Raw genomic sequence first — 14,804 nt, 5'->3', positions numbered from 1 at the left:
TCATCCGGATAAGTATATAGATGAAGGGAAGCCTACTCCTCCCGAAGTTGAAGATCCTAATCTTTACCACTACGCCTTGTTCTCAGACAACGTTGTGGCTGCATCTGTTGTGGTTAATTCAGCAACAAAGAACGCGAAGGAACCGTGGAAGCATGTGTTTCATGTTGTGACCGACAAGATGAATCTTGGAGCTATGCAAGTGATGTTTAAGTTGAAGGATTATAATGGTGCACACATTGAGGTTAAAGCAGTTGAGGATTACAAATTCCTGAATTCTTCTTACGTGCCGGTCCTTCGACAACTGGAATCTGCTAACCTACAACGATTTTACTTTGAGAACAAGCTCGAGAATGCTACAAAGGATACGACAAATATGAAGTTCAGGAATCCAAAATATTTGTCAATATTGAATCATTTGAGATTCTACTTGCCTGAAATGTATCCAAAGTTGCATAAAGTTTTGTTTTTGGATGATGACATAGTAGTTCAGAAGGACCTTACCGGGTTATGGAAGATTGATATGGACGGCAAGGTGAATGGAGCTGTAGAAACATGTTTTGGGTCATTCCATAGATACGCGCAGTACATGAATTTCTCGCATCCTTTGATCAAAGCTCGGTTTAATCCAAAGGCTTGTGCATGGGCTTATGGAATGAATTTCTTTGATTTGGATGCTTGGAGAAGGGAAAAATGCACAGAAGAGTATCATTACTGGCAGAATCTGGTAAGACTTTTATGCTCATATTTATATTATTCTTGTATTATTTTACCAAAAAATTTCTGCATTCTTCAACATCATGTAGCAGTGGTACTATTATTACAATCCTAGGTTTTAGATTGTCAATAACACCATTTGACACTGTTTGCACCAAGGTTTTAAAGAAGGTATGCAACTGCTAACCTGCTATCTAGCCGCAATACCAGGGTTTTTTTGCTGCCATATTAGCAGTATTTTATCATGACTTTCCAGAATATCAAAGATCGCAATGTGACTGGGATTTAAAACCTTGGTTGATAGTGTTAAATTCCATGTCATGTTAATCAATCCATCGCTAGCATTGATTCTAGAGGCTGCATCTTCAAAATCTAGAATATAAATCATGGCCTGTGTATGATTAAGTCTCATTCTCGTCAAATTTATTTTTTTCTACCAGTTTAAATGGAAAATTATACCATGAATTCATGCAGTATAACCTAATATATGCTCATGTTGCTGCAGAACGAGAACCGAACACTATGGAAGTTAGGGACATTGCCACCCGGTCTAATCACATATTATTCAACAACGAAGCCACTTGACAAGTCATGGCACGTTTTGGGACTCGGTTATAACCCGAGTATAAGCATGGATGAGATTAATAATGCAGCAGTGGTGCACTTCAATGGTAACATGAAACCATGGCTTGACATTGCAATGACACAATTCAAGCCACTTTGGTCAAAGTATGTTGATTATGAGTTAGAGTTTGTTCAAGCCTGCAATTTTGGCATCTAAAAATGGTTTTAAGTTTCTTAGTCTTTTCACTTGGTGATGATGCTGTGTCATGTGCCTGCAGCAGTTATTTTATGGTTATTATTTTTAATATATGATGATGCTTATACATTTAGCTGAGGTCCTAGTTTTGCAAGAAAAATTCTTGCTTCTTCTTTCTCTAATTGTAAAATTCTTTAGTATATAGTAGTAATTAGAACATGTCTTCCTCTTCTTTATTATTCATGTCATAATGTTTAAACAATAATGTTGTTCTTGATCTTGAATTATTATATTACTTAACTTTATGTTGTACTTTCAAAAATTGGCTTCAACTATTTATTTCTCTTAAAGAATATTGACTGTAAAATAATTTCATTTTAGGATAGAACAGAGATAACAGTGGTGTTAGGGCATTCTCAACCACAAAGTTGACAAAGTGAAAGGGCAATACTAAGGGACTGTTTGGATTGGGTTTATTTACTGGTTTAGGCATTGTGAAATTGTTTGGGAGAACTTATGAAAACAGTTTATGGCATGTCCAAAAGCTGTTTTCAATTATTTTTCTTAAGTTATCTCGGATAGCATATAAAAATAATTTATAGCTTATACAGAAAATATACTGGTTATCCAAACAGAACCTAAGTCAATATAGCCAATATCTAGTACTTAACAACTAAACTAATTTTTTTTACACATGATCCATCTCAAAGCATCTATAACCTATAATTCTATCTGATTGCGAATCATATTTTTTTTTTTATATTTGTGGGTACAATTCAACTATAAGTGCTCTTATATTTGTCCAAAATAATCCACATGTGGATATTGAGGTTGACGTCTGCAGAGAAAAATGCTTAAACCTAACTAAACATGAAAACAAACTATAAATCAAAACACTAAACAAAGAAAACATAGAAACATCAACAATCAAATAGTTAAAAAGGTCGTTAAATTTCGACCTGAGCACCTATTGAGAGTCAAAGTCTCTTTACAATGAATTTCTTCCACAAAAAATTGTTGGGAGTTTCATCACCCTTATGGGTTTTATGTCAATACTCGCAAATATAATAATAGTTCAAAAAGAATGTCAACTTTCATTAGTCCAAGTAATGAGAGTTTGGTTCAGTTTGAAAAAATTAACGCGATATGAGAATTTTGCTAGTTGAATAAAATTAATTTTCCCTGACACATACCTTTTTAGTAAATTCAATTTCCAAATTCTTCAAGGAAATTAAATAGAAAAAAAATACCTTATTAGCAATACCCTACCACTAGAACTATTCAACCTTCTCAGCAGAATCTTGAACTTAATTTTGAGTCAAGTTTGGCACTTTCCATATATGGTGTGCTTGCAGTTACAGTGGATTGCATTCAGATAAATTTAGGCAGATAATCACTTATTTAAATCATGAAGTATTATATTCCAATAGAATTCTTTGTTTGGTTTAGCAATATGCTTCTTACTTTCTTCTTTTAAGATTTTAGGTACAAAGGCATAAAGCATTATATATAACCAAATCTCTATTTTATATCATGTTAAATGGAGGGTGTATGGTAAGAAATCAGATAATCGATCCATTTGCTTTGAATATTAGACGAGATTATAGACCAATTCAGCATTGACATATAGTGGAATAAACTCAACCTTATATTGAACTCACAGCTAGAGATATTATAGTGCAAATAATTGTCTTTTACTCTTATGAATTTGTATTAAAATTATATTTTTTTTAATTGAAACTGTTGAGAGAAGTGATTGATGAAATGAGATTGTACAGTCTCTAGTACAGCTAGAGATAATTCTTAGCATCTCCATTTTCAATTATTCATGTATACAAAAAACATATAATAATAATCATCGATGTTGAATATATTTTACTTGTAAATTTAAAATAATAATAATAATAATAATAATAATAATAATAATAATAATAATAATAATTAATTGGAGGGTTTGTGCCCTTGTCACACATGTCTCCACCACGGGTAGGAGCAGACACATTTAAATATTCGATTTTACTATATTATAGGATAAATATGAAAGTTCCAATGCAATTCTAGCCTATGACAGCAGGTCAGTTTCTTAAAAGTTAAGAAGCCCCTCCAAAATTTAAAGAATGGAATTAATAAGCCATAATTTGAAGTCATTTATCAATTTTTTAGGAGAAAAAAATAAGCTTCAGGGATTGTAAAATGGAAGTTTCAGTAAATTTGTATAGCATCAAATGCTGAGAGAAAATGTACTTACTGGTGCTTTTAGTTGTAGATCATCATTGACATCAACAAGAAAATGGATCTTCATAGGTCACGAGTTAGAGAATTGAACAGTGAAGGATAGCCATTAATTTCAAGGTTTCAACCCTGAAAACAAGCATATAACTACTACACCTAAAAACCTATGTTAAACAGCATTTACCTAATAAAACATTAATCAAATCTATATACCTAAATACAATTTTACCACATCAGATGATCAGTGCTTTGCATTTGAATCCGTCGTTTGAATAACAATGTTTGCAGTGTTCAAGTCAACCACTAGCGAGGCAATAGCACAGTACCAAACCTCTACTTCTAGAAATTCCAAAAGCTCAGATATTTGAAACAAGGAAATTATATGTTTCGGGTTCTAGTTCATAAACACTAAACTACAAGAGAAAATGTGTGCACTGATTGGAAATTAAGTGACAACAAAAGTTCAGATTTGGCGGTGTGGTGCAGTTAGGGTTAGTGAACTAAAAGAAACAGCTCTGTTCTTTGCAGTGCAGTTCAATCATTACGACAAACAAAACAAAAAATTAGAGGCTGCGCCCACATGACTAACAGGGAAATCAATATAACTACAGAGTTTTACAGAATAATAATTTCCTCAAAGGCATGGTGGTAGCAAACATCTCAAGTCACAACTACCGAATACTAATATATATCAAAAAATGATACCCCAAATATATATATTTTCATAAAAACTGGGGAAGCACAAAAACTACCTCTAGATTCATTATAATGAACAGAAATTGAAAACTACCTTTCCCAATACCTCCAATATACCAAAAAAAAAGGGACCTTATAAAATTAACTCATCTAAAAAAGTTTCGCTATTTAATTCTTTCCAACTCCAATTGCTTCAGTTACTGCAAATTGTAATAAACTATCAATCAGTCAGACTCTTAGATGCATAGCTTCCTCAAGCAGAAGCAGGTACACGAAGAGCAGTAGGTTTGGGTGCTGAATTAACAGAAGGCCCGCCAGTTCGATTCATGCGGCCACCATTGGTTCCCGTATGATCGTTTCTCTGATACCCATCAGCTCCACGATTTGGAAACCCACCCCGATTGCCATTCCTATGTCCATATTCCCCTCTGCCATTAAAGTCTCCACGCCCATTGAAGTCTCCACGACCGTTGAAGTCTCCACGACCATTGAAGTCTCCACGAACAAAACTTCGGCTATTTCCAAAGTTTCCACGCCCTCTTGCAGCCTCAACCCTGTAACCCGGTGCCCTTCCAGATGAGAAACGCCCCCTTGTATAACCTGAACAGAGAATGCAAACAGCTGACTTCTACATGCAATATATTCAGCAGCACTAACTACCAAGTAGAAGCCACTTTTTATGTCAAAGGCTTGGCAATACAGGACGCCCAAATAATTTATTTCTGGGAAGTAAATATTGGAAGGTAATGCAAAGCATTTAAAAAATAATAACAATTAAGTCCTTAATACAGCTGAAATAGTGACAATGTCATATAACATAATGAAGTAAAAATAAGTACTGTTGAAAGCAAATGCAATATAATAATTGCTGAAAATTTTATTATAAGGACATGCAAGAAATGAAGAACCCCACAAACTAAATAAAAAGTCTCACAGCGAAGTTGGGAAACAGGAAAATAGAAACTTCAAACTAGAAATAAAAAATGCCGTGACCATTTTTTTTTTAGCAGGGATCTAAGTACTATGCAACAGATAACAAAATCATCACTAGATATCAGTATCATTTCTTCAATACGTCAGATAGTGTGGACGGATTTGAAAAATTAAGAATTATAAATAATATGAATAACCATCAAGAAGCAGCCAAATAATTATATCCAATACTTCAAATTAACAGGTCATAACAAATAGTTCACACAACACAACCTAGCTTGAAACATATTTTAATAAATTTATAATCCAATAATGTCTATGGAGACTGCTACCCTATAACCCTGAAACATGGTGGACACCAATTAATGAAAGGTAATGCTTCAATTAATGCTCAAACAGATACCAAAGTGGAAGTGAAATTTCTCTACAAATCATGAAATGCATAAATGGAACAGGTTATGCATGGACTTAGTACATAAACCCAATATATTTTGTAGGTATCATGTGCAGAAACAGAAATCTGAACTGAACCAATACTAAAAAGCACTTGCCTCGATTAGTTGATTTCTTTTCCTCAACAACAACATGACGGCCATTAATCAGAATTGGTGAAACCTGAAATGCAGATCAAATGTATTGACTACGAAATACAGATACTAAATAACCAATGAAGCTTCCTATTTCATTTGCACTACACAAACACCACATGCAAATGAATAGAATGGATATCCACAACTCAAGCATAAGAAATGTACAATAATCATATTCATTGACAAGCACTGAAGCACAACTTAATTTCAGTGTAGAACAAGTTGGCAAAAGAGAAACATGTGCCTGAGAAGAATGCAACCAAGAAAACAAGAAAACACGTGCAAAAAGGGAGCTGAATATGTTTCTCTGATTGGCATCAACACACTGACAAACTAAATGATTTTGGGTTAGAAATTGTTTATGCAAACCAAGATTGTATATGGAATTCCTGAAAACAAGCTTCATCGGACAAATACCTCAAGAGCACTTTGCACAGCACTAGCCACTTCAAACTCCACAAAGCCAAAGTAAAATCCCTGATAAACCCATTAATATGCCAAAAAGGTATTAGCTAGCAGCCAACAATAAAAATCAGTGAATTACCAAGTGAAATACCTTTTGCGCCCTAACTTGGATACCACCACTCTTTATAGGTCCAAACTTCTTGAACTCATTCTCCAGAAGGGCAGGTGTAGCATTTGGGGGGAGCCCTTTCAAATAAATTGAATAGCCCTCAGCTGTCCAAAGGCAGCCAACTAAACAAGTCAATACATGATATCACTATGACAAATACTATGAAATTTGAGCTAGTAGTGTCTGATACGGTGGCACCAGACCTTCAGTTTCTTGATTGTTTCCACCTTCATTAGTATTTATAATACTAGAACCATTTGTTTCTGACATGCTAGGTGGTGGAGGTGCAACAGTACTCTGCTGTTCTTGAACCTTACTGGCAGATTTCACAGAAACAGCTGGCAGCGGTGCTGCACCACCCTCTTTCATGACCTTAACCTAGAACAGATCCACCAGTTACAAAGAAAAAGAATAAGTAACAGAAGCAATTATTGCTCTTCTAGATAAAACGGTGATAGAAATATCATTCTGGCTAATCTTCAGCATTTCAACCAGTATATAAAATCAAAGATTATAAAAAGTGGCATTTACAATGGTAACTCAGTAAGAGTGTAGAAAGGGCCAGAAAGGAAGAGGGTATTTTTAGAATGGAGACTAACAATAGAGGCATAAGACTTTTTGGGAACTTCTTCAATTTGGGATGCCAATCCAGCTACCATCTGTGAATCATCAGGAATTTCATCGAGAACCTCAGGAACAGGAGCCTCCTCTTCTTCAGCCGACACTTGCTCATTTTCTGGGTTGTAGACTTCTTCCCCGTCACCATCCTCAGCAGTCACAGATATTTGTTCTGAAACTTGTGTCTCCAGCACAGAAGGATCTGACACAGAACGAAGGTTGAAGAAATAGGCAAATTAGGTGAATAGCGAAAGGGAACTAAAAACACTTAATTGAATCACGTATTACCATTGTCAGGAGTGGCAGGAGATCCAATTTCACGATCAGAGCCTTTAATTTCATTTTCATCAACATATCTGAAAACATCATTCAGAACAAAGTAGCCTTTCTCTTGAGGAGCAAGGAAGAAACATTGAGTAAATTTCTGCTTAATGTCATCCTTTCCCATCATAAACCCAGTAACCAAGACAATGACTCCCCCATCATAGGACTCTTGTGCATCCACAGATATGATCTCCGCACTAAGTTCACTATAACCCAATGATAGTATCTTCTTGTCAATTTCCTGATTGATGAAATTATATAAGATAAATTAAACTTTAGATATACATATATATTAAGCTCATTGTTCCCAATTTCAACCACTTCTAATATTTGTGTACATATTTATTAGTCTTAGTTAACAAATGAACATTGGAGGATCATATAATGGAAACAGAAAAACAAATGGAAACAAATTAACAAGGCATTAGCAAGTAATTAAGGTGGACAGTTACATGTCTGGTCTTGGAACAGCCTTTCAATTTCAATATATGTATATAGAGCAATGTTGAGAAATTACAGTAATGAACAGACACATGATGTACGAGAGGACAACAGATTCATAGGCAGATGGATAGATAACTCACAGTCATTGTGGTTGTGATGCCCATGATACCATTGGGTTCAGGACGACCAAGCTTACTGACTTCTTGGTAAAACCTATGCACTAGCTGAGGGCTTTCATGCAACATATGGTAATACTGATCAACAAAAGCATTACCAACCTAAATCAAGGTTACATTCAAAAAAAGCACAATCAGCAATGTGAAGATTAACATAGAGCAAGTATCATACACAATAAAAATGTAGATATACATACAACATCAGGTGCCGGAGTTTTGGGTGGAGCTTGTTGCTCTGAAGTTGCCATACCAATAGTATCCAAAAGCTAACTTCAACTGCCAAATAAAACCACCAACTTCTCATTATAGATACTTATGCATAAAAATATTCAGAAAAGCGTGATCATTATTAATAATAGTGACATTGATGGTCATTTTACATGTCTCATTCGGGATTTGAATATTGCCCCTTGAGGTTACAATGACAAACTCTTACCACTAATCTGACACCTCAAGCATACTTTAGGTTTAAGCATTAAATGAAAAAAGTGAAGCGTATTATCTTATATTTTTAGCTAGTAACAGTATACATCATCTTCAAAATAATACGGACCCATTTTTTCTTTTTTTTTCAAACAAAATAAGAAAAAAAAAAAAAAAGTATTCAAAGTATTCTACTTCTAAATACACTGTTGATCTAACAACTAGCACAGTGACACACTATCCGCTAAATAATTTCACGTTAAATCAAAAACCCTAACTCGAACTAAATCCAAACTCAACATAACAACTAGCCAACTACGAAGCTTTGATTTAAGTAAAAAAAGTTAAGCGCGAACATTTATAGCAAAAAAAATGAAAAAATGGAAATCGCGAAGAGAAGTGGAAGCGATTGAGAGTGTGAGAAATATTTTTACCTGAAAGGAAAGAGAGTGAGTGAAAGGGGGAATGAGTGGAGGAAGGGTAGGTTGTTGTGAGGTTCCTCTCTCACTCTCTCTGCGTAGGGGTTTGCTAGGGTTTGGGGGTGGATCTTACAGAGAGGAGTGAGAAAGAAGAAGACTGAATGATGCGATTTAGAGAGAGAAGGAATATTAATAGAAAACTCTCACAATTCGAGCCGCTTTTTATATCAATAATAATATAATATTATGGTTAATTATTATACACTATCCGCTAAAAAATTTACATTTTCGATATATTGCAACTATTAAAACACGACAACATTAACTTTTTGGATTGATACTTGTTTTAAAAGATTTGTTGGTCTTTAGTCTTAGCATTGATGAGATGACCAACAATTTCACCATGTTATTGTGAATCAATTTATTCACAATGGTCATTGAAAATTTCATTTTACTCTTTTACATAATTAATTTTTTTGACTACTTTGTTTGTGAAAGCTACTATTCTTATTTTTGATTGTGATAATTATCTAATTTGGAGATTAAATAACTTTGGTGTTTCAAATTTTAAATTTATTTATTTATTTGTCAAGCTTTTGAGATAACAAATTTTAAATATATTTATTTATTTGTCAAGCTTTTGGGATAACAAATTTAATGGCCCAAAATCATCATGCATAATAGCATTCCTCTCTCCCAAGTCTCATAAGTTTTGGAGGTTGATGCAAAACAAGATGACTATCAATGACAATTTAATCTCTCGTGATTGTCTAGTTGTTTCTCTGTGTGAACTTTGTCGTTATGTGATGGAAACTGGCATACATCTCATTTTTTCATGCTTTTTTTGCTACTAGGATTTTGTCTTGGTTAATCTATATTTATCATTCTCAAATCTAAACTAGTTCGGTTCAATGTCTTCATGCTATTTGTGACAAAGGTCGGTCTCATTAGTATAAATATGTTATTTTGGTCAACATCAGTTTTAGTATTGATAATATATGGTATATATTTATTTGACAATCACACTTCTAGCATAGTCTCTAATTATATTTAGAAATTTCATATTCCCAAGTATTTCCACATTAGAACTCATACTCCTAAAACTTATATTATCAAGGTGGCGATTTGGATTTCTCAAAGTTTATTGGATTAAATGTAATGCTGATGGAGTTGTTTCTAGTTGCCCAGGTTCTACTGCTTGTTGTGGTATCTTTAGGGATAGCTCTGGTGCCACCCTTGGTTGTTTTGTTATGAATTTTGGAGTTTCAACGGTGATGCATACTGAAAATATGTGAGTTATAGTTGTTGTTGAAACAACCCACAAAAAAAGGTGGCACTCGTTGTGGATTGAATCTAACTTCCAGTTGGCAAATATGACTTTCATAAATTATAATCTTATTTCTTAACCTGATAGGAATATATGGCTTAATTGCCTTGAGATGGTTAAAATGATTAAATTTATAATTTCTTATATTTTTAGAGAAGACAATCAACATGTTGTCGAAATTGCTAAGTTTGAGCTTCACATCGATAACAGACATTTGTGGGATACTATTCCTTCTACTATTTTAGATATTTTTAATATAAATATGATTGATCTTCCTTAATATAGATTTTGCTAATTTTAGTAGTTGTCTGCTGCACCTAGTTTTATTCCATTTGATTTACCTAGTAAAGTTTTTGAAGCAAAATCTTTTTTTTCTTCATCGCGGTTTTATCCCATTTGATTTACCTGGTAAAGTTTTTAACTGAGTAGTAGTTTGTACCCATTTGGATTGTTTTCTTGAGTTTTGAAATAGTCCTCCAAATAAGTTGTTTTATTTCCTTGTTATTTTTAATAATAATTTTAAAGTGTTGTAAATGATAGGTGATTGACTTAAAGTATCAACATAATTGAGAGGTATAGTTAATCATATAATGTCTTTGCACTCTATTTTTTGCTTACAAAAATATTTAATTTTTTTTTTACATTGATAGTGTATATGAATTAAATATATATATATATATATATATATATTTTGTTTACTCCCTCATTTTCAAAAACGAATGTCATTTAAGCTTTTTACATATATATTAAGAAATTAAAAAATATAATAATTAAAACAAATAAAATAGTTATTTTTTTCAAATTATCATTATTAACTATTGATATTTTTTCTACTATCATAAATATAAAATAGAATTAATATTTTGAAAATAGTGTACATAACTTTTGTAAATGTTTAATAATCTTTGAGGTCTTTTTTACTTGAATTGCAGCATCATTCCCTCACCATTTTTTTTTTCTCATTAAAGAAAAAAAATAATATTCATTAAATTATACAATTCAAAAATATTAATAATTAAAGTTGTCTTAAAACTTGAAAGTGACATTAATTTCAAAATAAATGCAATAAAATATTATTTTTATTATATATTGTTAATGTAATAAAAGGAAATAATAGTTCATACAAAAATATAAACAATAGTGAATGAATCGATTACGAATCTAAAGCCTTTATATTTCTTTTTTATCTTTGATTTAAATCTAAATTTACACTATTCTGTTTTAGAATAAGTATCAAATTTATAAAAAAATAATTATTTTAAAATGATTGTTAATTTTAGTTTTTAATATTAAATGTTATTTATTGTTTCCTAATTGTATCATCTAAATAATTAATGTTATGTCTAATGTAAAGAATAATAATTTTATTTCTATTACTCTCATGTGGTTATATCTTATTTTCTATTTACGATAGTGACGAATACCCTAATGTTTAATAAGGTAAATTTTATAATACTATTAGAGCATCTCCAACGGTGAATTCAATATGGGTTCATTAAATGGGGTCTACTGTACCAGATCAATTCATATTTTTTTTCTCTAACGGTTAACTCAACATGATTCATTTAAATAGGTTCTACTATACCAGATCACTCCAAATCAACTCATTTCTTTTTTACTGTTTAACTTTTAAAAAACGATATTATATCCCATAACTTTAATTTATACATTAATATTTTATTTATATTCAATTTTACTATAACTTAAAATATTAATTTAAATATTCCAATTTATATTATTATACATTATTTTAATTTAAAATTAAAATAAAATAAAAAATAATTAAAATAAAAAATTAATTTAAAAAGAAGTTAACAGTTATATATTATTTTTATTATACATTATTTTTATTATTATTAATAAATTAAAAAAAAGTTAACGGCTATAAATTAATAAAAAAATATAAATTTATTATTATTAATAAATTAATAAAAGGTAGCAGTTATAATTATATTATTATTAAATTGTGAAAGTAGATAGGAAAAAAAAAAGTAACTGCTATGAAGCACTGTTTCAGTACCGTGATGACACCTTGGCACAACTCCAACGGTGAACCCACAAAAAATTGGAAGTTAAGTAATTACACGCTGGCGGACGAACTCATTTTCACTCCCGTTGGAGATGCTCTTAGAGCATCTTCAACGGTGAACTCAACACATGATTCAAGTTCTACTGTGTCACATCACCCTAAATCAACTCATTCATTTTTTACGGTTTAACTTTTAAAAAATCATATTATATTCCATTACTTTAATTTATACATTAATATTTAATTTTATTATAACTTAAAATATTAATTTAAATGGAAAAATAAATAAAGAAGTACGTTAATAAAAACTTTAATAAACTTCTGTTACAAAATTGTGAAGAAAAAGTATGAGTAACAAATTGTTTCTATTAATGAGCTAACAATCGTAATTAAAGGAGAGAAAAAAAGACTAACGGTGGTATATTAACTAAAAAAAGCTAATGGTTACAAAATTATTATTATTTAATAAATTAAAAAGAAGTTAACAACTATAAATTAATAAAAAATGATAAATTTATTATTATTATTATTATTAATAAATTAATAAAAGGTAGCAGTTATAATTATATTATTATTAAATTGTGAAAATAGATAGAAAAAAAAAAGAAAAAAAAAGTAACTGCTATGAAGCACCGTTCCTTTTTGACAGTACCGTGATGACACATTAGCGCAACTCCAACGGTGAACTCAATATAGATTCTTTAGATGAGGTCCACTGTGTCACATCATCTTGAAGCAATTCACTCATTTTCTACTTCAACGGTGAACTCAACATGATTCAAGTTCTACTATGCTACATCACCCTAAATCAACTCATTCATTTTTTACGGTTTAACTTTTAAAAAATCATATTATATTCCATTACTTTAATTTATACATTAATATTTAATTTTATTATAACTTAAAATATTAATTTAAATGGAAAAATAAATAAAAAAGTACGTTAATAAAAACTTTAATAAACTTCTGTAACAAAAATTGTAAAGAAAAAGTATGAGTAACAAATTGTTTCTATTAATGAGCTAACAATCGTAATTAAAGGAGAGAAAAAAAAAACTAACAGTGGTATATTAACTAAAAAAAAGTTAATGGTTACAAAATTATTATTATTTAATAAATTAAAAAGAAGTTAACGGCTATAAATTAATACAAAATGATAAATTTATTATTATTAATAAATTAATAAAAGGTAGCGGTTATAATTATATTATTATTAAATTGTGAAAGTAGATAGAAAAAAAAAGGTAACAAGCACCGTTCCTTCCTGACTCCAACGATAAACCCACAAAAAACTCAAAGTTAAGTAATTACACGCTGGCGGACGAACTCATTTTCACTCCGGTTGTAGATGCTCTTAAGTATTTTTCTTTCATTTAAAGTATTTATTTATATGTGTAAAATGGACAAATATAACCCTCACGTGAAACATAAAGAGTATTTAATTTATAATTTTGTTTTTTATCTAATTAAATAACTGAATAATGTTCTAGAGTGATCTCTACAATTCAAACTCCAACCAACACTTGCATTTTATGTTATCATCCGCGCATGTAGATTTTGCATGGTTTAGAAATCAACTTCAAACCACATAAGCAAATAGGTGACAACAACACAATCGAGAAAACAATGTCAAATATATCATAAACTCATAATGTCAATTTGATAAGTCTTTTAATTATTGGTCTCAGTCCACAAGTTGGAAGAATCAAAAAAATTTATAATTTAAAAGGCCCCCAAAAATTAAGTCTCAGCCGCTAAAATTTTGTAGGTTTAGTGGGCCTATAGGCCCACATTTAAAAAAAAATCGATTTTTTTTTTTAAAAAAATTTTAAATTTTTTCGAGAAATATTTTTTTTTGATTTTTTCACCGATAAAAAAATTTCAATTTTTTTTTATTCGAAAAAATAAAATCGAATTTTTTCCAGAACTTTTTATTTATCTTTTTCACAAATTTTTTCTAATTTTAACACCTACAAGGTTTGGTCAGTGGTTTTGGGACTGAACACACCCTACCCGACCTGTTGTCCACCTCTAACTATTATCAACATCACAACAGCGTGACTAGTACTTAATGACGACGACTCTAACATCAACTTTATTATTGGACAGTGGCCAAAGTTACCAAATCAATTTATCAACGGTTATCTATAATTGACTTTATTCAATTGGTTCCATCAACTCACTTCTCGTATTGCTCCTTATAATGTGGCTTACTCCAAGTTGGGTCCCTTGCACTAATCATTCAAAATTGAGTTCCATAATCGAACCTCATAGAGTATTCGTCAATGTTCAAGGCCTTATACTTTAGTTTCATAATAAATGAGTTTTATATCATCAATATGATCCAAAAGACAACCTAGAAGTGTTGAATTTATGCCAACTACTTTTTCATATACTAATAACTTATACTAAGCAAATATTATCATCATTGTCATACACTAATAACTTATACTAAGCAAGTATTATCATCATTGTCAATGTTACCATCAACATCATAGAAAAAATCATACAAATAGATGATAAATATTTATCATCATATAACTAG

General features: G+C 31.1%; 2 protein-coding genes across 2 annotated transcripts in view; one reads left to right on the top strand and one right to left on the bottom strand.

The window, feature by feature from the left end:
* LOC101507690 (galacturonosyltransferase 8) overlaps nt 1-1,796 on the top strand; it is a 3,289-nt gene extending 1,493 nt beyond the window's left edge. The window contains exons 3-4 of the mRNA XM_073366738.1: nt 1-724; nt 1,220-1,796. The exon at nt 1-724 is cut by the window's left edge and continues 8 nt beyond it. Coding sequence (XP_073222839.1) covers nt 1-724; nt 1,220-1,495 — 1,000 coding nt within the window. The 3' untranslated portion in view covers nt 1,496-1,796. The remainder of the gene's footprint in view (nt 725-1,219) is intronic.
* A 2,491-nt stretch (nt 1,797-4,287) lies between these two features.
* On the bottom strand, nt 4,288-9,066 carry LOC101508020 (nuclear transport factor 2). Its single transcript, XM_004514982.4, has 10 exons — nt 8,919-9,066; nt 8,259-8,337; nt 8,026-8,163; nt 7,406-7,682; nt 7,099-7,319; nt 6,703-6,877; nt 6,482-6,603; nt 6,343-6,402; nt 5,887-5,950; nt 4,288-5,002 (listed from the first exon to the last, which is right to left on the bottom strand). Exons 2-10 carry the CDS (start codon nt 8,307-8,309, stop codon nt 4,656-4,658), a joined length of 1,455 nt encoding a protein of 484 aa, XP_004515039.1. The 5' UTR covers nt 8,310-8,337; nt 8,919-9,066; the 3' UTR covers nt 4,288-4,655.
* Nucleotides 9,067-14,804: the final 5,738 nt, after the last annotated feature.

The sequence above is a fragment of the Cicer arietinum genome, chromosome 3 (genome assembly GCF_000331145.2).
Source record: "Cicer arietinum cultivar CDC Frontier isolate Library 1 chromosome 3, Cicar.CDCFrontier_v2.0, whole genome shotgun sequence".
In the NCBI taxonomy this organism is placed as follows: domain Eukaryota; kingdom Viridiplantae; phylum Streptophyta; class Magnoliopsida; order Fabales; family Fabaceae; genus Cicer; species Cicer arietinum.
Note: the sequence above shows the minus strand (reverse complement) of the source record. Positions and strands in the feature narration are given on the sequence as shown.